General features: G+C 44.0%; 1 protein-coding gene across 1 annotated transcript; it reads left to right on the forward strand.

The window, feature by feature from the left end:
* Window positions 1-6,445: 6,445 nt before the first annotated feature.
* On the forward strand, window positions 6,446-20,244 carry LOC126505200 (aldose reductase-related protein 2-like). Its single transcript, XM_050147985.1, has 10 exons — window positions 6,446-6,611; window positions 8,962-9,129; window positions 10,308-10,424; window positions 11,330-11,407; window positions 15,693-15,815; window positions 16,072-16,178; window positions 16,608-16,689; window positions 17,141-17,224; window positions 18,290-18,372; window positions 19,895-20,244. Exons 1-10 carry the CDS (start codon window positions 6,546-6,548, stop codon window positions 19,935-19,937), a joined length of 951 nt encoding a protein of 316 aa, XP_050003942.1. The 5' UTR covers window positions 6,446-6,545; the 3' UTR covers window positions 19,938-20,244.
* Window positions 20,245-26,203: the final 5,959 nt, after the last annotated feature.

The following is a 26,203-nucleotide window of genomic DNA, read 5'->3' on the forward strand; positions in this document are numbered from 1 at the left end:
CCATGTTCCTCTTTTTGGGTCTGGCTTACCTCACTCAGGATAGTGTTTTCTATTTCCATCCATTTGCCTGCAAACTTCAAGAAGTCCTTGTTTTTTACTGCTGAGTAGTACTCTAATATGTATATATTCCATACTTTCTTCATCCATTCTTCAATTGAGGGGCATCTAGGTTGTTTCCAGGTTCTGGCTATTACAAACAATGCTGCTATGAACATAGTAGAGCATATATTTTTGTTGCATGATAAGGCCTCTCTTGGGTATATAAGCTGACCTTTAACAGGGAAATAGCTAACTAATTAACCCGTTTCCTGACAAAGGTCGCTACTGTCACCCTGTTTTCCTGGGTGTAGTATACAGTTTTTCTGTATACTACAAAGGATTTCTAGGTTTCACAATCCTTGCCCCATCACGTCACTCTAATGACCAAGTTCCTGTCTACATTAAGAAAATCTAGGCTTCCACAGTCAGCTATGCTGAGTTTGCTGACTCACGGTGAACCAGCAGAACGGCCAGAAAGTTCAGAGCTCCTGCTTAGGCATTGAGGAAATATCCAGAAAAAAAAAAAAAGGTGAAGAAAAGGAAAAAAGTAAAAACACGCTTAGTGGTAGGATATGGGTCTGGTTTCAGAGGGCACCTGATTACAAGTTCTTGTGGCCCAGACAAAGGGCTACACCAGGAACACATGATTAGAAACAGAAATAGAGACTTTTGTTAAGAAAAAATAGTCCTTCCAAGAATGGGAGTAGGATAGTGAGCAAAGAGAAAAATACAGTTTGGCCGCAGGGTGTCTGTCCCGTTAAAAGAACATTTCCATCGTACCTGTTAGTATTCCCATTCCATTGTCTGCATGTACTGCATCTCACTGTCCATTTTGTTATTCTTTTTTAAAGATATGAGGATTGGGAGAAGGCCGGTCCCACGAGGGGTGACCTGAGCCTTTGGAGGTTCCCCCAGGCATTAGGGAGTCTCCTGAGGCCTTGGTGGGTCACCTTGGTGGGTGGGAGACCACAGTGGGTGAGAGAGGACAGATACATCATGCAGAGAGAGTTTGAGTGTAGAGTTTATTCAATGGTTATGGAAGAGAAGGGGAAAGGGGGAAGAAGAAGAAGAAGAAGAAGAAGAAGAAGAAGAAGAAGAAGAAGAAGAAGAAGAAGAAGAAGAAGAAGAAGAAGAAGAAAGAGAGAGAGAGAGAGGTGGGAGGAGGGGGAGGAAGAGGAGAGGAGGCAGCAGCTACCTCTTCCAAACCAGGCAGAGAGAGAGAGAGAGAGAGGGCAGGCTGGAAGCATAAGGAAGATCTGCCTGGGCAGAAGGGGTAAGTGGGTGGGGCTTGTCTCTTAAAGGGACAAGACAGACCATTTCATTCCCATCTATTCAATGTTATCCTTTTTTAAAAATATAAGGGTGGTAAGCCGGTCCCACGAGGGACACTCTGCATTCCACAGTTGGATACAGTGAACCATAGTTGAAAGTGCAACCTCTGTTCTTTTTTTTTTTCCTGTTCTTTGCTTGTCTGACTCTCTCTCTCTCTCTCTCTCTCCCTCTCTCTCTCTCTCTCTCTCTCTCTCTCTCTCTCTCTCTCTCTCTCTCCATCCCATCTAAGCCACCACTACCACCAGGCCATCCAGCATGGAGGGCAAGTCCCTCTTCCCCACCCCACTGTGGGCTAGCAACACATGCTGGGGGAAGTTTCCAGTCTACTTCATGTATGAAATAATGTGTGAATGGTGTGTGGCCGCACGGAAGTGATTCTGTTTTAAATTTATGTTTTATGCATCCTGCATGACTCTCTTATTATTTTGATCTGTTTAAAATTCATGCGACTGCTCTAAAGGACACATGGTTTCTCCATTCCTTGTACCATGTGACTACCACCATCTTGACTAAGGGCAAGGAGGGCAAGTCAGATGACCCCTGCCATCTTTGCTATGGGTAACCATGTGACTGCCACCTGCTACCTGTTAGTTCTCCCAGCTTGCAGAGACCCTACCCACCTGCAGCAGATATGTTTGCTCCCACCTGTTAGGAATCTGCCACTGTGATTCTCCACTTTCTCTCTCTCTCTCTCTCTCTCTCTCTCTCTCTCTCTCTCTCTCTCTCTCTCTCTCTTTCTCTCTCTCACTCTCTCTCTATCTCTCTCTCTCTCCCTCCCTCTCTCTCAACTTTATATGCAAATGTAAGCTAGCTTTAACTCTGCATGTGTGTGTATATGTGTATGCTGCTTAAATTCAACTGCATATATTTGTAGATGTACCTACTGTTAAAAATGTTTTAAGCAGTCCTAATGAGCTCTGTTCATTATATCTCCTTCTAGACAAAGGAAGCAATAAGTCTCAAATATTTTAAATTGGTATTTACTTTTAAATGATGATGAATATATGGTTAAATCTGTTATAACATACTGTATATATGTGGTTTAACTCTGCATTAAAATATATTCTATATGATGATAAAAATTTAAGGTTATAGAGATCTGTTTCATATTAGCAAAAGCTAACCTAGAGATTTCTTGTAAGCTGTTCTTCACTATTGTCAGTTTTTACTGTTAAATTAAAACAAGTTACAATCAAGCTGGAGGACTCTGGGTAAAACATTCCTCTACAACCTCTCAGCTTGGATCCAGCTCTTCAGGCAGATCCTATACTGTAGTCATAGATACCCAAAAGACAGCCCTCAAATGCTCAAAGAACTGGGAAATATGACATTTAAGTATTTAATTATTAAAAGGCTTTTCATAACAGAGCCAGGTTGGCTCCTGGCAGCAACCCCACTTCCTCCAAAGAAGATAGATAGGCACAGAAGAATGTCCATCCATAACTTGCTTCAATTGAAAGCACTAGCCACTGAGCAAAACTGCCTTTCATCTAAACTGCTGAAGGTCCCCAGTCAGTGGGCAACAGGACCCTGACGAATTGATAGCCTGGCTGCCCAGGGCAAGGTAGGTTGGTCTTCCTATAGACTCCTAAACCACAAGATCTTCTGAAGCCTGACAGGCCCTGTAAGATACTGTAAGACAAATGTTGCCTTGCCCTCAGTGACCGTGGAGGACCCTGGGGAGTGGCTGTTTGGATAGCCAATCAAGTCTCTGTCATTTTTCAATCAATAACTCAGGTAAAATTTATCCTCCTCAAGATCTCTGATGCTGTTTGATGACGGGTATCTTTGCCAACTGCCTTCTCAGTTCTCTGTGTAGAAATCAGGTCACAGGTCTCACTCTCCTGCCCCATTACCAGACTCAAAAAAGGGATAAACTCACAAAGCAGATTTCTCCTGAGTGTTAAGGTAATGTCACAATGATGGGGAAAACATGTGCTTTAAGGTTTATTTATATAAAGACATGAGAACTCAAGATGTGAGAATCTAAAAATGTTTCTCTCTCATAGTGCCTTACAGTCTTAACATTAATCAATAAAATTCTGATTATGGCCCTTTGGGCCTGTGGGCCTGTGGCCCTAGTTCTTCACTTGTTTGGTCAGAGTTACTCCAAGATTTTTGCGTTATTTGTGGCTATTGTGAAGGGTGATGTTTCTCTGATATCTTTCCCAGCCTATTTATGGCCCAGTCTGTGTGTATGTCTGCACTAGATCTCATTATAGATTGTTCTTAGCCATTATGGGATTGCCAGGAATCAAACTCAGGACCTTTGGAAGAGCAGGCAATGCTCTTAACCACTGAGCCATCTCTCCAGCCCCTTTTTCCACTTTTTTTTTTAAAACTAAACTAGGTTTCCTTGACGTGGTGTGTGGATCACATCTGCATTCCCCTAATATGTGGAGCACAGGGGTCTCCATGGACCTATTGGCCATTAGTGAACCTCATAGAGGAGGTCTAAGATAGATTGTTTCTCCTGCTTTAAATTGGTTAACCTTTTGCTGGTGTTTGTAATCCTTTGTATGTCTTGGATGTGAGTTCTTCATCAGGCACATGAACGTGCCAGTATTTTCTTCTTCTAGCCATCTTTCCTTGCTCTCCTTGGCGGTGTCTCTGAAGCATGCTGGCGCATGGTGATGGAGCTGTTAGGCTTTAATGTCCTAACACAAAGTTTTGCCTGATCCAGTCACAACGACGTGTGCCCATGTCCTTTTCTTAGAATTTGCGCATCTCATTTCATACTTTTAATATTGCATTCTGAGTGAATTTTATTGGTGGTGTTTCATAGTCACCAGCACTTGTTTTTCTCACGTGTGGATACCAAATTGCCCCAGAATCATTTCTTGTTGGTAAAAAATGGTCCTGGAACCAGCTTAGACCAGGCTAGCCTCGAACTCACTGAGATCTGCCCGCCTCTGAGTGCTGGGATTAAAGGCGTGCATCACAACAGCTAAAAATATTGTTCTTAAGAATGATTTTGCAGCATTTTGTTGAGATTCAATTGATCAAAAACATGGGAATTTGCTTTGGGTACCACAAGCCAGAACAAAATCAAGTTGATTTCTCAGGTGAGAACTTTGGTGAGAATTTTGGTAAAATCTCTAAGACCCCCCCCCCCCCTTCAACATGTCAGTTAAATTTTCTGGTCTAAAACCCTCCATGACTGAACTTCCCCACTGGAGCAGAGTAGAACTCTAAAGGTCACCTCTGGGGAACAAAGACTTTTTTTGGGTTATACCTTGTACTTTTGTGAATATATGTCATTTACTGGTTCACGTGTCATGGTTGGAGCTGGGCAAGTGGTTCTCTGCATGTTTTTGTAATGCCCCATTACTGAAGGCAGCTCCAAAACAACTCATTGAACACAGAGAAGCTGAGCTGCTGTGCCTACCTAGTCTTCACCCTTATGGAACTAGGAGGTACTGTGCACACTACCAAAGAAAAAGGTAAAAACCAACCCAGCTACAAACCCTTTGATCTACAATGGCGATATGCCAGCAAGATGCGCTGGTGCAATAGTGACACAAAGTTTTTGGCGGTAGTCAATCAAGATCTGATCTGCTTTAAGGCCCACTCTATGGGATGGAGCCTATAGCCAACACTGCTTGGCTGACCAAGGACCTGAGACTAGACAGAGAACAACCAAATACTACTGTCCTGCAAGGAACAATAAAATGACTCCTCCTGACATTCTGCTATACTCATTGATCAGTTCCTTGCTCATCCATCATCAGAGAAACTTCCCCCTGCAACAGATAGGATCAAATAACGTGGTATTTGCAAATTTGAATGGGAGGGGCCTGGGAGTAGGGGAATTAAAGGTATCTTTACATGGGAATGGCTAGACAGATGGCAATTGGGCTACTGAAGGCTAGGACCAAAAAACAAAACAAAACAAGACAAAAACAAACCAGGTTTTACTCTGGTTGGGTAAGGATAGAAGAGGGTGGAAAGCATTCATAGTACTTATTCCTGCTTTGGGAGATGGGAGCCCATTCCTGGCAGACAGCCTGCCCATGCTCTTTCTCCATCACTGATAAGAATGGGGTCACCTTGCTTAAATCTGTACCTGCCTCTCCGTTTTCCTTTTGTGGGGGGGGGGGGTAAATGAAGTCTATTCTATCAATCCCAAAGATAAAATAATAGAGTGCTTTTGTGAGTTACAAAATTTTGTTAAAATCTTTATGCCCATTTTTTGTATCAAGTTCTCAGAATTAACAATAAGAACAAAGTCTCTTATTTCTAGATCCTGAATGGAGGCAAAATCCATCATCATAACCATTATCATCACCATTATCATCAGCGTCATCATCACCACCACTTCCATCAGGATCATCATCACAATTTTGTTTAGGAGCTGATTTTAAAAAACTCATATATATGAACATATGAAGTGATACATAGTCTCATAACCACCTTTATTTTTCATCCTTTATTGAGTACATAACATCTTGTAATAACCAAAGACTTTTTTAAAAGTAGGTATTAATATAATTTTAGTACTAAACAGTCCTGGCCAAATGGTTAGCAGGCAATTTCTTGCTCTATGAGAATCTTTACCAAAAGTCTTAGAGTAAGGAGGCGAGTGCAAATTAAATTATGGGCACTCCTGGAACCATAGACTGGGATAAAGGTCACCATAGCCTTACATAAAAAGTCTTTCTGCAAGGATATCTGTCCAACTGTCTGTTTGATCTCAGACAGACAGCCCCTTTTTATTGATCCCTATGTCCCAAGATAGTTGATTTCAAAATAATTTGAGTCGGCTTCCCCATTTGACCTTTGGAAGCTTGCTTTCTCAGAGCCCACACAGCTCCCTACAGCATGCCTCCTCCTGTGACACCGTCCCTTCCCAAATAGTCTAATCAGTTCATCCTGGAAAGAGCTCCCATCTTGTGTTATTCTAGTTTACAGACTTGTAGGTGGCACTCAAAAACCTAATCCATGCATTCCGGATCAGGAAGCCTTGGCACTCGGTAGTGTTTAGTCTTCATTCATGTTACCCAATCTGACAAAAGACAAAATAACGTTTCTGTTGTAGTGCCAGACCCTAGCTTTTGGCTGCCTGCCCATGCTGTAAGAGCTGGCCTCCTGGTCCAGGACATAAAACCACTGTTGCTTCCTTAACCAGGGCACAGGTCTGTATCTGCTCAGGAAGAACCATTTGTGCGGCAGCCATGGCCACCTTTGTGAACCTCAGTACCAAAGCCAAGATGCCCATCGTGGGCCTGGGTACCTGGCAGGTGAGTGGGTGATCTTGGGCCACCTGCTCTCCTCAAGAGCCACTTTGGCATTTCTTCTTCTTTGCACAGCGTCTGCCCAGGGTTTTGAACTCCAGAGCCAGAACCCAAGTGGCTTTCTTTTCTCCGAGATGCTCCAGGCTTCAAAACTATGAGGGTGGATTTCATAGAAATGATGATAGTTCCTATAGCAAGCATCAAGTTGATGTTGTATGTTAAACACAAAATGGTTTTTGGGCAATTACTCTCTTAACTGTTTTTCTTTGGGACTCAGCAACTTCCTGCATGGTCTGTCTTTGCTGTTACTTTGTTTCTGGTTGAGTGATTGAAAGAGGGAATAAGAATTCCCAAATGACCCAGCTCACCTTGCTGCCCATGGGACTCCATCTGCAGCATCTGGCCTGGGAGCCTGTGTGAAAGGCAGAGTCTCAGACCCCAGCCCAGGCTACTGAACTGCCATCTGCCCTTTATCAAGACTCTCCATGGTTCTGGTATACAGTAAAGGCCCAGCACCGGAACCACAGAGAGCCTGGACTGGCGGCACCGGTTCTGCCTGGCTATGTTAATCTTTCCTGGCAAAATGTCCTGAGATTTATTCTAGTGTCCAGTGAAGCAGATTTCCCAGCCTCTCTTGGGACAAGCCTGACATTGTGCCATCTAATTCTGCCTTCGCTGCCTTTCCCCTCAGCCACAACATGGCATTAGGCAGCTTGTTCCCAGGAGCTGTCTTTGGTTTGGGGTCCTTCTGCCTCAGGCTTTCCAGTGCTAAGATTTCAGGCGAAGCCACCATGCTTGTCAGGAGCTAGTTCTAAAACCCTTCTGTTCTTCTGTCCCTCACAGTTCATCTCCAGACTGTCCCCTGTTTCTCTTTTCCTTTTTATACTCACTAGGATCTCTTTTTCTTTCAACACTGGGTTGAAATCTTACTAGAATAGATTTGTTTCAAATCACAATTTCACATTCATCAAAACAGTGAATGATCACTTGTAGATCTCCAGGGAATCTACTCACTCGGAAGAATCAGCCGAGGTGAACTTCCAGAATTTCCACAGAGACATAGAGACTACACAGAAGTCGTTTTCAGGATGGAGAAAGGACAATGTACTCATTAGTATGCGTGCAGGAGGGTGGGGCTTGGGCCTGGACCCCAGTGCCTCTGAAGGACTGGCAGAAATTCCTTCGCCCCAAGATGGTATAGCTGTTGATCTCTGTTGTATGATCTTCTTGATGTTTAACAACTACAGAAAGAATTTCTAGATTTTGTGGGGGTTGGAATGCTTTTTTATTTGTCTGAGTTTCTTCTGTTGTTTTGAGACAGGGTCTCAGGCTGGTTTCCAAGTCACGGTATGGCTTCGACTGGCTTGAACTCCCAGTCTTCCTGCCTTCCATGTGCTGATATCATTCATAACCATGAACCAACACACATCATGTGTGTGTGTGTGTGTGTGTGTGTGTGTGTGTGTGTGTGTGATGTGCTGCACATAGGCAGGCTCAGATTCATGCTTTTCCTGCCTCTGCCTCCCTTGGGCACCACTATAGTCTGCTGAGAGATGACTTGCAAGTTTTTATTTTCCTAAGCTACTCTCTGGGTACTAGGTGAGGTCAGACTGTGGTATTTTAAATGGCCTTTTCTCTTGTTCTAGTTTCTTCTTCTTCTTCTTTTAAATCCATGAAAAAGAACGAGCATTTACCAGGCTTTCTGCTCTTTCTCTTTATGAAACAGTGATTATTCCGTGACCTGCACCTCCTGAATCTTGCTGTCAGGTGGTGTGATATAATTTTTACAGCAAGCAAGCAACAGAAGGCACAAATTGTAGCTCTCTAATTTGTCAGTCAAGGTTTAGAGAGACTGAGAAAGCTGTTCAGCCTCATATTAATACACGGTAGAGTTTAGATTTAGCTTGTAACGATCATGCTCAAGGTGCTTAGAACTGTCTGGGGTCTGAAAATTCCTCTTTGTCACTTCAGAGTTCAGGGAATTACAATGTTGGAGCCATCTGCCACTCCCAGAAACTAGAGACCCTTCGAAATCAGCTTACAAAAGGGAAAAAGTAATAATTGATTACTAGAATGGGACATGGGATGGTAATCATTACAATGTCATATGTATTAAGATGCCATGGCGAAAGCCGTCACTCCATAAGCTAACCTAAAATGTTAATAAAACAAAAAATTACTACTTTTTCATTAATCACTTTTCCTTTGAAAAGTTTTCCAGCATATGTTTTTTTCTCCCCAGTGTCCTTTTGGAAATAGAACCCCAGTAAGGTTGTAGTTTTGAGAATCTGGTCCATATGAAGCCTGCAAGAGGGGGCCTTAGGGGCATCTGATGGTCCCTTCTCTTGCTTTTCAGTCTCACCCAGGCAAAGTCAAGGAAGCTGTGAAGGCGGCCATTGATGCTGGGTATCGCCACATTGACTGTGCCTATCTGTATGAGAATGAGAGTGAGGTGGGCGAAGGGATCCGAGAGAAGCTCCAGGAGAAGGCTGTGAAGCGGGAGGACCTCTTCGTTGTCAGCAAGGTACAGTGGCTTCAAGGCAAAGGGAAGATCTGGACCGCATTAAGAACCCTTTCTTATGTGGCTGTTTTTCTCCTAATCTCCTTCGTCCTTGATTTTGATATCCCGGGAAGTAAATATTCACACTCTTAAGTCAGTACTGGAAGAAGATACTGCTGGCCCCAACCCTTGCTGTTTTCCTATATTGGGAATGGCTCCAATGAGCAGCCTGGTACCCTTGGCTTCTCTATCTTTTCTTAATAGGATCCCCCTGCTAAGTGGTAGGCAGAGGCTAGGGGTGCATTCAGATGCATTTCAGAACGTACTGTCTCGTGCTGTTCTTACCAGTCTGGCTCTGAAGGTTTGTTGTTGTTGTTTTTCTTTTTTTTCAGACATGGGTATTTTGAAAATAGTAGGAGCATTATTTATTGTTAAACAGGAATCTCTTTTATTTCAGTTCAGTAAAAAAGTGAACTGTAAAATATTATTAAAAAGAAAGGACTTGCCGGGCGGTGGTGGCGCACGCCTATAATCCCAGCACTCGGGAGGCAGAAGCAGGCGGATCTCTGGGAGTTCGAGGCCAGCGTGGTCTACAAGAGCTAGTTCCAGGACAGGCACCAAAGCTACAGAGAAAAAAAAAAAAAAAAAAAAAAAAAAAAAAAAAAAAAAAAGAAGGGACTTGGTGTGTGAGGGGTCCTAGGCTTTGTGTTGGACATAACTCACTAAAACAGTCTAGTTCCAGGTACCTGGAAACTGTATCTGGTGCAATACACAGACCCACTGTGGGGAGTGGCCACATCTAGATAAATTTATATTTCAGCCCTTGAGCCCGACAGGCTTCAGGCTGTGGGAGTACAATAAGGACAACTGTTCTCAGTAGCATCAGGATGTCTGAAATGTAAGGGTTAGTCACAATGCCTGTTCCCTGGGAGCTGGCAGCAAAGCAAAGGAGTAAACATATCTAACCAGAGGTCAAGTGTGCTAAACGATTTCGGAAACAGAATGCCAGGTGCATGGAAGAACACATAGGCACAACCTTGACTTGCTGACCTACTGTGTTGCCTTTCTTAACTAACTGTATTATAAACCAATGGTTTGCCCTGGGGTTAGATAAACAGCAAATCTCAAAGGAGGGAGCACCGGTGACTGTGGAGTGGCCCTTTCTTTACCCCGTCCTAATGTCCTCATGTCACACTCTGCAGCTGTGGCCCACCTTCTTCGAGAAAAGCCTGGTGAAGAAAGCCTTTCAGAAAACCCTCACGGATCTGAAGCTGGACTACCTGGACCTGTATCTAGTTCACTGGCCACAGGGATTCCAGGTTTGAGCTGCTCTTTGCCCCATCTGTAGATGCTGAGCAAATGCCAGAGCAGCAGCTGTGCCTGAGCTGGGGGCAGAAAAGAGAGCAGGGGCAGGAGCTCTTGCACAGAACAGAAGGACTCTGGCCCAGAAGGGTTCTGGATCCGCATTCGATGTTTGGGGATGGCACATGCTTAGGTTTTGCTTTAATTCTGTTTTCAAGGAACTGTGATTCTTGCCAGCCCAGCTATATATGACAGGTCTGTCACCTTCCCATCGACTCTGTGCCCAGCGGTCCTCTCCTAGGGAACCTCATAGGAGAGTCTGGAATAGTATTCAGGCCCAACACTCTTGCTCGCCCAAGTGCACTCATGCGTTGTCAGCCTGTTGATGCTGGGAGGCAGTCAACCTACCCAGGAAAACTGTCACTCAGTGCTGGGGGCCTCCTCCTGCCTGCTCTCAAGAGCCTGAAGGAAATGGAATTCTTAGCCTTTTCTCCTCAAGACCAGCTACAAGTGATGGTGACGTGCCACTCCAAGTCTAATCTTTGGGCAGGTTGTGACCATAGACGCTGGCCGCTGCCATGCCCTTTCTATTGGATGTTTGCCTAATTGCCTTGAAGTTAAAATTTCCTCCAAGTTTGTATGGGCCTTGGTATGCTGGGTCAATTTTCACGGTGATAATGATGGCTTCTGCAATATACGAACAGCAGATTGTAAAGCCAAACCAGCAGTATCAGAAATAGAAGATATACCTATTGTGGTAGACTGAGTGGAGATGGCCCCGGGGCTCTATGATGTGTGTTCTCCAGAGCTTGAACAGATGCTGCGCAGGTGTGGGGTGTTCTTACCACCCTGTCCTGAGACCTCTCTCCACAGGAATGGTTATCTATGAACATTCTAATGGGTCTGTTCTTTTGCATTACAGCCTGGGAAGGAGTTTTTCCCCACAGATGAAAAGGGAGATATTATCACCAGTAAATACACATTCTTGGATGCTTGGGAGGTAGGTTCTGGTTTCTTTAAAATGTACTCAAAGAGATAAGTTTGTCAGATACCCATTGACTCCACCCTGGCATACAGGCCATGTGCCTTGTATGGGATCTCATCACTGAATTCTCCAATTCTCTCAGTACATCTTACTCACCACCAGATGGATTGGGGTTCCCTTTGACCCTATTTACACTGAGATCTAAGTGAGGCAGGAAACACAAATTGCATCACAATTTGATATAAACATGCCATCCTGGAAACAGAGGGATGCCCTGGGGGCTCATAATAATTGGGCAACTTGGAGTAAAAAATTAACTCCCATAAGCCTCACTGTCCTCGTTATTAAAAAAAAAAGCATAATATAGCCGGACGGTGGTGGCGCACGCCTTTAATCCCAGAACTCTGGAAGCAGAGGCAGGTGGATCTCTGTGAGTTTGAGGCCAGCCTGGTCTAGAAGAGCTAGTTCCAGGACAGGCACCAAAGCTACAGAGAAACCCTGTCTCAATAATTTAAAAAAAAAGCATAATATATAATAATAATGCATATTGTTAGGGTGTGGCAAGGATTAAAGAGCCCATTGGTCATTAGCTTCTCCATGTATGGAATATAAAATCCTCACCTAGAAGACTTGTAAGTCATCAGGTCACATAGAAAACACGTGACACAGTCTAGACTGGATCCAGATCTGTGTGACTCAGCAGCTGCCGAGGCATTGAGTGTCCTGCTTGGCAGTAAATACACATGGACATCAGAGAACACAAGTGTCAGGCTTTTTAGGTCAGTTGAGATCTTGACTTGCATAATCATGCAAAAATAATTAAAGTTTGATTGTTTGTCTCTAATATCTTTTACCACTGTGTGAGTTAGGGTTATTATTGCTGCAATGAAACACCAATATGGAGAAGAAAGGGGTGTATTCATCTTACACTTCCACATCACTGTTCATCAGCAAAAGAAGTCAAGACAAGAGCTCAAACAGGGCAGGAACCTGGAGTCAGGGCCTGATACAAAAGCCGTGGAAGCGTACTGCTTACTGGCTTGCTCCTCATGGCTTACTCTGTCTGTTTTCTTATAGAGATCAGAACCACTAGTCCACTAGTCCACAGTGGGCTGGACCCTCCCATACCAATCACTAATTAAGAAAATGCCCTATAGGCTTGCCTACAGCCTGATCGTAGGGAGGCATTTTCTCAACTGAGGTTCCCTCCTCTCAGATGACTGTAGCTTGTACCAAGCTGACACAGAACTAGCCAGCACAGTCACGATCCTCTTGCAAATAAATGCTAAAAGGTGGGACAAAGTGAAAGAACACGTCATAAATGATTAGAAAAGGCAGAGGCCAAGAATTAGCGTATTGTTTGTCAGGCTGTCCCGAATCGCACTGCGTTTCAGCCTCTAGGAAACTTGCCTTCTCTGGAGAGAACGGAATTGATGAGAAGTTACTTTTCCATGGCTCGTCCCAAAGTGCTCGTCTCCTAGCACAGTGCTCCCGCCACTTTGAGCTTTAGCTGGTCATGGTAAGAAAATGGAGAGCGCAAAACCCATGTGACAAACTGAGGGTGAAGGTAGAAAGGCAGGGCAGCCTTTCTGCCCCTGGGGCGGCACTGGAAACCCTGGCGCTGAGGAACGATGTCCTGGGGAAATGGCCTGCCTGCTGCTGTGTAGTTAGAGAGGCTGTGATTACCTGCACAGGATGCTCACACCCTGCCTAGGAATGTCCTTTCTTTGTGGGTATGGTCACTCCTAAGTTAGCCCAGTTAAACTCACTGTTTCAAGAACTAGACTTGGGTAGAATTCTTCGGTCTGCTCATTGTTGGTACCCCACTGGTGTGAATAGAAGAGATGTTTGTTCATTTATTTCATCTCCCCAGGAAACCTGGAAATGCATTTAAAAGAATTATCCTCGACAAAAGAATAATTAACTTTGCCCACTAGTAGCAGAAGATTTGTTACAAGGAATTTAGAAGGATGAGAGACTGGAGGCTGGGGATTTAGCTCTGGCAGAATACTTGTAGAGCAAGCACAAGGCCTGGTTTAGCCAAACAGAAACAGACTTTTACAACTCGGGTACATATGGTTGGGTCTTTAAGACTGGATGAGGCTTCTGGCATTAGATGTGAAAGGAAAAATATTAATCCCCCAAAACTACAACCATAAGGAGGCTCTATAGTGTGATCCCACTTGATTGATGCTTAACAAACAACAGAAGGGCTTATGCACACAGAATCAGCCATGTTGCCATGTGTGTACCAAGACTCACAGACAGCCTGGTTTCGTTGCTCGTTTTGCAGTGAGTTGAGGGTACTAATTAGAGACTTCATAATATTTTACTATGTGATGTGAACACTAGTGTGTCTGAAGTTTGTTCCATAACATTTTTGCCATAGCACTTAAATGATGTCATATTAAGATGACAATTCTGCCGCAGTATCTCATACTGGGGCTGATTTGCTGTCTCATGAATAAATCCAACAATGATTCCTAAATAAAAGCTTCACAGACATAAAAAGATATCATATTGCTCTGATTTGATCTTGGCAGAATGGAATATGTCTGGCTAGGGTAGTTTTATGGATCCACAACCAATCCAATAGAAAGTTCATCGGCCACAATCTATAATAGGGGAAGAGAATTGAGTGTGAGGAAGGACAGACGGATCATACACCCAGAGCGCTTGGTTTCCTCCCCACTGGGAAGATGCTGGGACCTTCAGATCTTATCAATGTTAAACTGTTTTGCCTAGTAAAGTCTTCTTCACTCCTTACTCACTCTAGTACTTCTCATCCTGGTACACTAAAATCAACAGAGGGCATTTTGAACATCCTAATATCCATCCCAAAGGAAATCAGAAGTACTGGGAGTGGAGTCTAGATACCCGTTTCTTCTATAGCCTTCAGAGGGTCCAAGATGCAGCCAAGACTGAGAAACAGTAGACAGTGTCAGCTGAACACGCCCTGCTCATCCCTACCTCTAAGCCCTTGCCTCCTTCCTCACAATCTGTTTAGAAGTTTACTGCCTTTCTTCACAACACCAACAATGGGCCCTCCCGCATCAATCACTAGCTAAGAAAATGCCCTACAGACTTACCCATAAGCAAATCTCATGGAGGCAATTTTTAAAATTAAGTCCATTTTCCCAAATAACCCTAGCTTGTGTCAAGTTGACATAAAACTAGTTATCACAAAGGTCAAGCCTAGTTTGGGTAGAGAGATACTAGCCCTGGAAGGAGAAGTGTTGGCTCAGGACCCCCCAAAACAAGTTCTCAGACCAAGTTCTCAGCACAAAGGAGATTTATTTGCTCCAGAGGGACAAAGGGCAGGAAATAAGAGACAAAGACAGGAGATAGAGGATGAGGAAAAAGGGGAAGGGAATAAGAGAAAGGGGCAGGGGTGTTGTGAGGAGAGGGAGGAAGGATGCACATGTCTGTGTGCACACACAAGGACTGCTCTGCATAGAGAGGAGACAGATGTGCGTGCACACACAAGGACTGCTCTGCATAGACAGGAGACAGATGTGCGTGCACACACAAGGACTGCTCTGCATAGACAGGAGACAGATGTGGCATACAGGAAAATGACAGTTCATAAAGGCACAAGGAGAAACCCAATGTTAGGATGAGGTGTTTAATTTTAATTGGGCATGCTAATTAGGTGAGCCAGAGGGGACTTTTGATTGCTGGACTTCAATACTTCGATAGCTGGACCTTGGTAGTCAGCCTCAGGAGGAGGAAGTGGCGAAATAAGGGAGACAGACCTTGGTGGCTAGCTTCAGGATTGTAATCTAATGGCTTTTAGCAAGAGAGAGAATAAGGGGGGAAAGGCAGGGCTTGCCGGAGCACTGCCATGCTCGAGCTGGTCAGGGTCCTTTCAATCACAAATGTTAAAAATGGGCCGTAATGAAGCTCAGTGGTAGAACGTCTATTTCGTATACGAGAGGCCCTAGGTTTAATAATCCTCAATAGCAGAAAACAACCAATACTAAAATACATCCCACAGAAGTGATGCCATTCCACAGACTAGAGCCTCCTTGGTGGATGACCCAGGTTTGGATGAATAGAGAGCAGAAAGAGTGCAGAGCCTTCACATATTTCTCATTTCACATTATTTGAGCTTGGGTAGCGGGGCTTAAAACAGCCGGAGGGCACCAGGGTCTGGACTGAGACTTGATTTTAGTGCTTTAGCTAAACTTGTAATGGTGGATCCATTGCAAATTTACCAGCATCCTGCATCATTGTAAAGCTGAGCCAGCATCCCTGTATCCTCCCGCAGCCATCTAAACTGCATTCCTTCCTGTAATAGGTCATGGAGGAACTGGTGGACCAGGGGCTGGTGAAAGCCCTGGGCATCTCCAACTTTAACCACTTGCAGATTGAGAGGCTCCTGAGCAAGCCTGGACTGAAACACAAGCCAGTGAACAACCAGGTAAGTTCCCTTTGGTGAAAGAATCCTGCTTGGTGACTGCTTCTACATTTGCAGGCCAATGGACAAAGTCGTCTTTCAGGGATCAGTGTCCAGGATACTTAGGGAGGCGGGAGGCAGATCTCTGGGTCTGGTCTGTAGCACATCCATAAGTAGGTTATATTTAGCCTTTGTGTTGGTCTTTCCTTGTGCCCAGAGTTCCATCTGAGCCACTCAGGAAGGCCTACTTCCCTAGTGATGAAGATGTTTTCTCTTGTAGGTCGAGTGCCACCCTTACCTCACTCAGGAAAAACTAATTCAGTTCTGTCACTCCAAGGGTATCAGCGTCACAGCCTACAGCCCCCTGGGCTCTCCAGAGAGACCTTGGTAAGGTTTTTGAGTGGTGCTTTACTTTATCACTCAAAATTCATGTTTCATAATTGGCTAATATATTGCTATGAATTTCTAAGGCACCTGAAAAAACGTGTCTATAGCAATGCGTTTGGACATAGGACTAACACATAGCTTGTGTGGTAAGGGTTGGGAGAGGAAGAGAGAGAGAGAGGAAGAGAGGGAGAAAAAGAGAGAGAGAGAGAGAGAGAGATCGAGCATATTTGACTCTGGCAATGCTCCATTTCTGCCAACAAGTGCCAGGGCAGACTTCTCAAACTGGTAAAGCTCCACGGGAAAGATAAAAATTTTCAGGTCCTCTGGTTGCTTTGCAAATGGAAAAGGCTGTGATGCTCATCTTTGACACCATCCTGGTAGTAATATCCACAATGATGATGTTCACTCCAGCTACCTTTCTGCATTTAGGGCCAAGCCAGAGGACCCTTCACTACTAGAGGATCCCAAGATTAAGGAAATTGCTGCAAAGCACAAGAAAACCCCAGCCCAGGTAAAATACTGTTGTTTTTTTTTTTTTTTCCTATTCTCCAGCAATCCTTCGTACTATCCTTGTTTTATTGTGTTGCCTGCTTTTAATCCCTTGAAGAAGAAGAAATGAGAAATGTGAGTCTGTTGCGATGCCCAGGAAATACATCTGGTACCAGCGAAGCCAGGACTGCATCTGCCCATCAGCTTCTTGCCAAGTTCCCGGGTCATACCACGAGAGCATGTCTTTGGGGTTGGGTGCCAACTGTGCAGGGTCAGTCTTCACATTCTTAACTAGGGAAATCGTGGCATTGTTTCCAAGGGCACAAGAGTAAGGCTGCCAGGAGTTCCTAATGCTGAAATCCTTAGTTGATTTCTAACTGTCATAGCTAAAGCTGTCCTAGCCACAGACATATTTCCTTACACTAGGAGAGGCTCTTGTAAGTGGGCACCTGTTATCCCCTCAATGTGCACAGGTTCTGATCCGCTTTCACATCCAGAGGAATGTGGCCGTCATCCCCAAGTCTGTGACACTCACCCACATGCAGGAGAACATTCAGGTAAGATCTAAAATGATCATCTGCTATTCCTTGGTCAAGTAGAAGAGAGGGGACCCTGTCTGTTTTGCCAGTGTGTCCTTCCTTCTACTGTCCTCCTTGTGAATGCTTGTCCCAGGGAGCTTGCCTTAATAGATGTGATGGCTGTTCTTGGTTGTCAACTTGACTCCATCAGAGTGAACAACAATTCAGAGATGGAGGGCACACCTATGAGAGATTATTTTTGCTTGCTTTGAAGTGGGTGAATCCACTTCTAGTCTGGACCTTTGAGGCAGGAAGATGCATCATTTGATTTGGACCTGGAGATGAGAAGACACTAGTTTTGGGCACTCTTTCTGCCGGAAGCCTACATAAGAACATAGAAGAAGGAAACTTTTTCTCTTTGCTCTCTCCTTGCTAGCACATCCATTCCTTTACTGGCACTGGACCCCACTTCTTTGGGATTCCAACACACACTGAAGCCCAGCTGAGACACCCAGTCTTGTGGACTGAGCAACTACTAGATTCTTGGACTTTTTGTTCACAACCAAATGAACAAAATGTTCATCTAATTAAATGTTTTCCTTATTAAGAGTAGCCATGGTCATGGTGTTCCTTCACAGCAACAGAATACTGGCTAAGACAACAGAATTGAGATGAATCACCATTGGGCAAAGATAATCAATCAGGGGGCAAGAAGTAGCAACTGTACCTTTTAGCACTGCAAATGGCCCTGCTTACCACAGAGCACTTAGATCATGAGCCATAGACTGCCCTACCCATGAACAGATTGTTCTGGCCTACACAAACCCCTCCTTGCAGGAGAAGAGGAATGGACTAAATTGAAGAAATGTCTCCTGGAAGATTAACTGTGCAGTTGTCCTTAAGGGATCACAGTCTCTGTTCACTCAGCATAGCTGCAAACCTAGTCTCCTTCCTTTTGAAGTACTAAACCCTTTAAACAAACACAGTCTTGATTTAGAGACTAGTTTTGTATGCAGTGTGGACCCAATAGGAGAAGCACTAGAACCTTGGGTCTCACCAGCATTTTTCTGGCTAACGATGTTTTTGGAACTCTGGATTCTCCAGGTCTTTGACTTCAAGTTGAGTAATGAAGAGATGGCTGCCATTCTCAGCTTCAACAGAAACTGGAGGGCCTGTTCCTTGCCAATGTGAGTGGTTCTGGGTTTAGGAGGATGAGGAGGAGTTTTCTTGAAGTTTTACAGGGTTAGCTCAAGAGATAATAAGGCATGGGAGGTGACTTTTGTCTTCAAATACTATTTTGGGGCAGTTGTGAAAAATTAAAACTTGAGGAAAGATGCTGTCAGTTGATACCTGTTTCTCAAACTTTGCAGATATGGAAAAGGCATGCCGTTCCACTGTAGGAGACAGGGATAGCCGAAGTGATACCACATGCCTATTTCAAAGAGTAACAAGTGATACAGAGAAAAATAAAGTAGGGCAAACAGCATAAAGAATGAATGGGAACTGGTATTTTCTTGATATGTAATGACCCAGTGGTAGTTTCATGGTACATAGAATAGGATTCTTGATGCTGAGAGCCGCAGGTGCAGACACACCAGGTGTGTACGGGGTGAGGGGTAGAACCCTTGAGTAAGGAGGCCAGTGAAGCCAGAACCGAGTAGGCAAAGGCTATTGGAGAAAGAAAAAAAGGTTAGAGACAACCTTGGGCTAAGGGCACACAGGTGATATAGAGCATGGGAGGAACTTTGAGTTTAGCTCTGCAGGAACTGAGAAACCAGGAGAGGGTTTTGTGTAGAAGTTTGCATATCTCATAGGTTGGAATGCCAACATTGATTTTTGCACTTAGAAATTACAGAGAGACTGGTAGAATAACCTAGGGAAGAGATTACAGTCATTGGACGACCTCATAATGTGATAGAAGAAATTAGGAAGATTGGATTTTGGAAAAAATGGGAAATCAGAGCAAATTGAATTTGCTAACACAACAACAACAACAAACAATCAAGTGTGGGCTTTGTTGGCTTGACTTTATTTTTGTTTGAGCAAAGCAAGAGCAGAATTGCCATTTAGGAGTAGCCTGGGTTTGAGAAATGTTTATGATATCTGTTGGGCATCGAATAGGGAGAGCCAGATGGAATGGGACTTATAAGTGCCAGGTAGAGGTTGACAATGAGACTCGCCTTGCTGGCTTCCAGTCCAAGCCCTGACACTCACTCATTGTCCGTGAAGCATCAGGTAGATTGGGTAACCTCACCAAATCGATTTCTGTTATTTACAAAGTAGTGATGATAGTACAAGTAATAGAAAACAGTCATTGAATATTTCGGCTCCTAAACTCTATGCTTATATGAGTATTTTATTTAATACAACAACCAATCTGTCCATTTCACCATGATTCCCCATTTTACAATGATGTGGGAACGAACCAAAACAGGATTTGTGAGGCCATTGGCTGTGTGCCAGGTATCTAATGAGCCTTCCTTAGGCCATTATTCTAAGGACTTGGCCACTGATTATTCTCGTGTCCTCTTTTCTCAAATACTCATTTGAGGGCAGGTCATAGTATGGGTCCTCTTCTGTGTTCCCATGGTCTTGTGGGGGAGGAGGCTAAGAGTGCAGAAAGGTTGTTGAGCACATCACATAAAATGCCTATGAGATCATCTTTGTGGCTCTTGTGGAACGTTGTCTTCTGTGTGCCTGTTGCTGCAGGACAGTTAATGCGGAGGACTACCCTTTCCATGTGAACTACTGAGGCAGCACCGCCCGATGAGAGCGGCTCACAGAGTCTTTCTGTGCTGATGTGCAAATAATTCCTCCTGAGATGGATTTAAACCAAGGCTGTTTGATATCATATCACCAAGCAGCCAAATCAAGGCAATGCTGTATTCAGATCGTCGTTGTTCAACCAGGAGCAGGTTGTTTCAGAGAAATGTGATTCAAAGAAGCAAACAGTGCTCTCCTGCATATGATCGGATGTGCTTGTCAAAGCAGGAGCTATGGTAACACTGACGGCACTAAGAAGAAAAAATAAAAGCAATAATAGTAACCAGCATGTCCAACACAGTGTGACGTGTTCTTTGCAAGAGCGCACTCATTGAGTCTATTCACATTTTACTTGGCCAATAATAGAGGCATGGGGAGACCAGCCACTTGCTCATTGTCCCCCAGCTCATAAGTGGCTAAGCCAAATATCACAGGCCGGTGCTCTCAGGGAGAGCTCGAGCTGATACGTTGCTCTCTTCCTCCCAAGTCCTCTCCTGTTTCTCTTTTTTGTCCTTTCCCTGTGACCTTCTCAACTACTATTGCCTTCCCACCTTGCCCTTCATGTGCCAGCATGCCAAAGAGTCAGTGCTGGTGGTGACCAAGCCTATGAAACCCACACAGATGCCACTGTTCATTGAGAGACTTTGTAGCAACCCTGGGAACACAGTGGAAAACAGAAGTAAGTCTGGACATGAAAATACCATTGACTTAGTTAGGGTTTCTATTGCTGTGAAGAGACATCATGGCCAAAGCAACTCTTATAAAGGAAAACATTTAATTGGGGCTGGCTTACAGTTTCAGGGGGTTAGTCCATTATTGTAATGGGAGAAGCATGGCAGTGCGCAGGCAGATGTGGTGTTGGATATGGAGTCAAGATTTCTACATCCAGATGAGCAGGCAGCAGGAAGAGAGCCAATATGCCTGGTTGAGCTTCTGAAACCTCAAAGTCTGCTCCTCCTCCAACAACGGGACACACTTCCTCCAACAAAGCCACATTAACTCCTACAAGGCCACAGCTCCTAATGGTGCCACTCCCATTGGGGCTATGGGCACCAATTTTATTCAAACCACTATACCACCAATCTGGTACATGCCTTTTTTTTCCCTATAGTATTTCTTCTTGGGAAGTATTCCAATCATTCAGAAATGTATAGTGGGCATCCAATAATCCATATTACAAATTTTACCATGTTAATATTTTGCAACATTTGCTCCAAATACTTTTAAAAAGAAACTGATTCAAGGACTCATTGGTAGCCAGTGCCGTCAAGAACCACTCAGTACCTTTTCCCATCCCTGTTCCCCAAAGCCAATGCCTGTTCTCAGAGAGCTGAGTCATCCTCTGCTGCTCACAGTTCTTCTTGCTCCCAGATTTCCTGCCCTGCCTTTCCACATGGTGTGGATGACAACTGGGGACAGGCGGTCACCTACATTTTCAGGCCTCCTAGTCAGATGGCTTCCTCTGGGACTGCTCAGCAGGGGCCTCTGTCAGGAGGTTGAAGGTCGGCAGAAAGAGCAAGGCAGCTGTCTTCTTGAGTGGTATTTCAGTAGAAGTAACATTTTCCTCTGTGATTCTAACTCCTACCAGTTGACTTGGCTTCTGGGGTTAGAGCATCTGCCTTCATCCTATATCCTTTCGTCCCTAGGAGTGGTGGTCTCTTCTGGCTGCTGCTAACCTTGGAATTACCTCCTGCTCTTTTGTTTGATATCCAAGCTTTTCCATCAAGGTTGCAGAGGGGTGGAACTCGCTTTTGAGGCTTTGATGTTTTCTTCCTTGACTCTCCGTGACATTTGATGATTGCTGGAATCACCATAGTTCTTTGCTTTGTAGCTGCTGGACTCACTTCTCCCTCTGCCTACCTATGTTATTCTTAGAGGGACACCAGTCATTGGATTTGTGACACACCTTCACCCAGCATGCCCTAACTCTAGTTGCAAGGATCCTTTCTTTGAATAAATCTCATTCTGAGGTCTGGGCAGGCATAGATTTTTGGTAACATTATTCATACATTTCTGAAGTATTGTAATGACCTTATTTGGGTGTTCTATGCTTCCAAGAAATTATATTTGTGTACCTTTTTAAAAATAAGCATTTATTTTTACGTTCATTGGTTACTCACTCAGAGTGAGGTGAGATTCCCCTGAAACTGGACTTAGAGCCAGTTGGAAACCATCATATAGATACTGGGTATTGAACTGTCCTCTAGATGGACAACCAGTACTCTTAACCACTGAGCCATCTCTCTAGCCCCATACCTCCTTTTAATTTCAGTACATCGCAGTATACTGCAACTCAATCAGCAATACAAAAGTGGAACATTTGAGCAGAGTAAGGGTATACCTAGAATTGAGATGAAAACATGTGCTAACTTTGCTTGGCGTTTCCATTGTTCCAGAAAAACAAAACACATTTGTGGGTATGAGCTTCAAAATGTGCAATTCTACATATGACTCAAATGCTTATTATATTTGCATATTTAATATAATTGTTACATAATCATAGAGGCATATTAAACTTAAATATTATTGTATAATAGAGGCGTGCCAGGACCTACCTATAGTCTGAAAAATGACTGACAGGCCAGGCTGTGGTGGCGCACGCCTTTAATCCCAGCACTCGGGAGGCAGAGGCAGGTGGATCTCTGGGAGTTCGAGGCCAGCCTGGTCTACAAGAGCTAGTTCCGGGACGGGCACCAAAGCTACAGAGAAACCCTGTCTCGAAAAACAAACAAACAAAAAAATGATTGACAGTGGATGGCTACTGGGGGAGATGTGGCTCCTGTCCCAGGTAAAGCCCAGTGGATGGTCTCACACTCATGTGCAAGGAGGCAGCACTAGTTGGATTCAGCAGGTTGAACAACATAATAATCAAAGATGAGGCTGGGAGAAAGACATATTCCAGGGGATCCTAGTAAAAGTTAGAGAGGGAAGTGGGGTGAATATTGATCACAATATATCATATATATCTATCATACATATCAGTGACACTCTCAAAGAATAAGTAAACAATAAAAAGAAATATAAACATAAATAGCTGTGCACCTGTGATATACCCCTGATATTTCCATTAAAAGAAAGTAAAATGTGGGGAGGCTGGGGCAGGAGAATTTCTGAGAGTTTGGGGCAAGCTTGAGTTCCACAGTGAGTTCTGAGCCAACTGGGGCCACATAGTGAGAACCTGTATCAAAGGGGAGGAAAAGAAGAAGGAGGGAGAGGAGCAAAGAAACTAGAACTACATGGAAAAAATAGCTTTACCCAGGAAATGGGGGAGCATTGAACAGATGATGGGACCCACTAAACGGTGCAAAACTAACTCAAACAGAGTGGGCAGATTAATACCATGAGTGGATAATAATTCTTGAATTACATGGGATTCATAAAACCCACTAAAAGGGAAATCATGAGAATAGAAAACCCTTCCCTGAATGTTTTGTCACCTAATCTGTGCAGAAGAGACAGCAGTTAGGAAAGCCCCATTCGGAGAGCCATATTGCAATCAATCCACTCAACAGCAGTGGTGTTTAAGCTAGTAAGCAAATGTTTGGTGAGCAAGTGAAGGTTTGCCTGTCACTTATTAGCTGTTTGTGCTTCTTCACTTAAAAAAAAATAATCCATGTTGAGAACTGAGGCTGTCACTTGGAGGTGGAGCTCTTGCCTTTACACGTGAAGCTCTGCATTCAACCCACAGCACAGCAGAACACAGAACAACAACAAAAATCCATCTTGCTCTGTGTTGAATATTCTTAAAAAACCTCTGAGCCAGATGGTGGTGGCTCACACCTCTAATCCCAGCATTGGGGAGTCAGAGGCAGGTGGATCTCTGTGAGTTTGAGACCAGCCTGGTCTATAGAGCGAGTTCCAGACAGTTTCCAAAGCTGCACAGAGAAACCCTGTCTTGAAACAAACAAACAATCTTCACTGAGACCTTTCTCCTGCGGAAAATGTGAACAAAATGTACTGTCTTTTCCATCAGAAGGTTAACTCCACTGTGTCTTTGCCCAGTTACAGAAACAAAATCTACTGCATCCTGTGTGGCTCCCAGGACTTGCCCTGACTGGCGCCACAAGGGAATGAAGAGATAACAGACACATGGGTATATGGACAGAGAAGAGCCGGGACTGGCTTTCTGGGCTCTCTGATGGAGAAACCGCAGCACCCAGGAGCTTAGCATGTTCGTTATATACAGTTGAACAGCAAGGCAGGGCTATTGCACACAGTTTTAAAAGGAGGTGGATTATTACACAGATAAACCAGGAGGCGGGGTGTACAGTAAAGAGCTGGATGGAGGAGAAAGGTCTAGCTAACCCCAGTAGGAGCACTCTCTGTTGGGGTGCACTCTTCAGGCTGCAAAAATCCAAGAAAAGGAAACTATGGTAGACATTTTCTGCACACACCAACAGCATTAGCAAATCAGACTTCCAAAGAAGGCTTTGCCACTTTTTCATGGGTCTGAGGCTGTGGTCCTTCATGTGGCTGGCTCGTGTCAACCACACACACTCAGGACTTTACATACACAGGGCTTCCTCCAGTACCACAAAACTTCATTTAAAAATTTGTTAAGCATTTTAAATTCCTCCAGGGTCAGCACTTCTCCAGGGAAAAGATATGCTCATGCTAAATTTCTCCCGGAAACTGTACTGTTCTGATTTAGCCTAACCTCCAGGGTTAGGAAGTCCAAAGACAGGCTCTTTTGGACCTTACGCCCTCTATTGTCTGACAAACTACAGCAGTTCCTAAAGGCCCTGGGTCCCTTCAGTGGCCATTTGCTTCACTTTTGCCTGAGTTCTAACAGGGAAAAATGACCTCAAGAAGGCCAACATTCCCGCTCCATCTCCCCCCATTCCTTCACTAAGGGGCAGCATCTCTCTTAGCTTGACTTCATCTGTTTATGAATGAACAGCCCTGGAAAGCCAGTATCTCTGTGGCAGCACTCAGGCTCTGGAGTCTTGTTTTACACTGTTCTCCCAGGAACCTGAGAGCCAAGTTCTGGGACAAGCGTGCAAACACTGGCTGCATCCCGATTATCAGCTGGCAATATCACAGTTGTGTTAGTGCTCCAACGCCACTAGTGACCAGGAACTCCTTTCCACAGCAGGATGTGATGCTGTGTCTAGAAAGGTCTTTTGGGTTTTTCTTTTCTCCAGCGCATCTCAATTCTGTGTGCCGTGACAGCACAGAACTTCTCCCAGGCCTCGGGAAGGCTCTACAAACCTCCAAATACCAACTCTAGCTTGGCATACAGACAGACTGTGGTGTGTCCTCTGGGAACTTGTAGGGGAGATTTTCCTTTTTACGATCTTATGCCTATTTATCCATTGTTTGGAAGACATACAATGAAAACTGGAAATCCCATGAGTCATGGGAAAGGACATTTTCATGAGCAAAGGCTTACGTAACTCAAGTTTGTTGACCAAAACAAAAACCCAGCAGTTCTATGCTCCCTTGGTAACCAAACTTCTTCTTTTGTGAACAGTACACTTAAAAAAGAATATCACCACCTAGCCAGGGATGGTAGTACATGCCTATAATTTTAGGACTCAGAAGGCTTATGTAGGCTGATTTTGAGTGGCTATATAGCAACTTCTAGAACAGTCTCAGTTATGTACAGATTGTCTAAAGGCTAAAACAAATTCTAGTTGATGGGTAGAGTCGAAGTTCATCTAATTAGTTCAACTTATTGATTTATTAATGAGCTTTATTATTAGTAAACTAATTAATATTGAAGTGACCAAAGACATCAGTGAAAAACAATCCATACAACTGAAAATGACTATGCCTTTAAGTTAGTGTTGATAGCTTTAAGAGAGACAGAAAGCTCAGGTCGAATCTTGCAAGATGCTACATTGGTAGGATTCTTCTCAGGCTGAAGTCCAGTGTACTGTTTTAATATTTCAAATTTTCATTTTTGAAAATTCACTTTGTCAGTCACATGAGGAATGGTCTCAGAGATAATCTGTTTTAATCTAGTTTATGATAAAACTGATAAATATGATCAAATTCTAATTTGCATCACTGTCTAGAGAGACATGCCCCTTAAGTAAACTGGAAGTTAAGTTTGTTGTTTATTCTTCATCCTTGCAGTAGACTAAAAAAACCTTCTGAAACTATTTGAAGGCTAGATCCATGAATATAAAGTTTAAAAAACTAAGCCTGAATCACCTGCTTCCTGAACTGACTCAACTAACGTAGCACATAGGCCCATGTCTGCTGACCAATGAATAACTGCTTTCTTAAGAGTAGGGAGGGGGAGAGGAG

Source organism: Alexandromys fortis, unplaced genomic scaffold (assembly GCF_014885135.2).
Source record: "Alexandromys fortis isolate MF-2015 unplaced genomic scaffold, M_Fortis_MF-2015_v1.1 scaffold_57, whole genome shotgun sequence".
Lineage (NCBI taxonomy): Eukaryota > Metazoa > Chordata > Mammalia > Rodentia > Cricetidae > Alexandromys > Alexandromys fortis.